Source organism: Chaetura pelagica, unplaced genomic scaffold (assembly GCF_000747805.2).
Source record: "Chaetura pelagica isolate M959 unplaced genomic scaffold, ChaPel_1.0 scaffold222, whole genome shotgun sequence".
Lineage (NCBI taxonomy): Eukaryota > Metazoa > Chordata > Aves > Apodiformes > Apodidae > Chaetura > Chaetura pelagica.
Window position 1 is genome coordinate 6,420,818 of NW_009952711.1, and position 1,028 is coordinate 6,421,845.

General features: G+C 62.8%; 1 protein-coding gene across 1 annotated transcript in view; it reads left to right on the forward strand.

Annotated features, from left to right (window-relative positions):
- Nucleotides 1-3: 3 nt before the first annotated feature.
- ONECUT1 (one cut homeobox 1) overlaps nt 4-1,028 on the forward strand; it is a 14,600-nt gene continuing 13,575 nt past the window's right edge. The window contains exon 1 of the mRNA XM_009994429.1: nt 4-925. Within this exon, the coding sequence (XP_009992731.1) occupies nt 4-925 (922 nt within the window). The remainder of the gene's footprint in view (nt 926-1,028) is intronic.

A 1,028-nucleotide genomic window follows, 5' to 3' on the forward strand; every position in this document is an offset into this window, starting at 1 on the left:
GGCATGGCGTCCATCCTCGACGGCGGCGACTACCACCACCACCACCGGCCGCCCGACCACGCGCTGACGGGCCCCCTGCACCCCACCATGACCATGGCCTGCGAGACACCCCCCGGCATGAGCATGAGCAGTACCTACACCACCTTAACCCCTCTGCAGCCTCTACCTCCCATCTCGACCGTCTCGGACAAGTTCCCTCACCACCACCACCACCATCACCACCACCACCACCCCCACCAGCGGATACCGGGCAATGTGAGCGGTAGCTTCACGCTCATGCGGGACGAGAGGGGTCTGGCGTCTATGAACAATCTCTACACCCCCTATCATAAGGATGTTACCGGCATGGGGCAAAGCCTCTCTCCGTTGTCTGGATCGGGCCTGGGGAGCATCCACAACTCCCAGCAAGGGCTGCCCCACTACGCTCACCCCAGTGCCACCATGCCCGCCGAGAAAATGCTCACCCCTAACGGATTTGAAGCCCACCACCCTGCCATGTTAGCCAGGCATGGCGACCAACACCTTACCCCCACCTCCGCTGGCATGGTGCCTATCAACGGGATCCCACACCACCCCCATGCCCACTTGAATGCCCAGAGCCACGGGCAGATCCTGGGCTCTGCCAGGGAGCAAAACCCTTCTGTAACTGGTTCGCAGGTCAACAGTGGAAGTAATTCAGGGCAAATGGAAGAAATCAATACCAAAGAAGTAGCTCAGAGGATCACCACCGAGCTCAAGCGGTACAGCATCCCCCAGGCTATCTTCGCCCAGAGGGTGCTGTGCCGCTCTCAAGGGACCCTCTCAGACCTGCTGAGGAACCCCAAGCCCTGGAGCAAGCTCAAATCGGGCCGGGAGACCTTCCGCAGGATGTGGAAGTGGCTCCAGGAGCCGGAGTTTCAGCGGATGTCTGCTCTGCGGCTGGCAGGTGAGCCCGCTGCGGGGCGGTCGGAGCACAGCGGCAGCGGGGCCGGGGACCCGGGCCTGGGCAGGCCGCCCCGGTCTCTGCCTGTCTCTGAAGATCAGCCCCC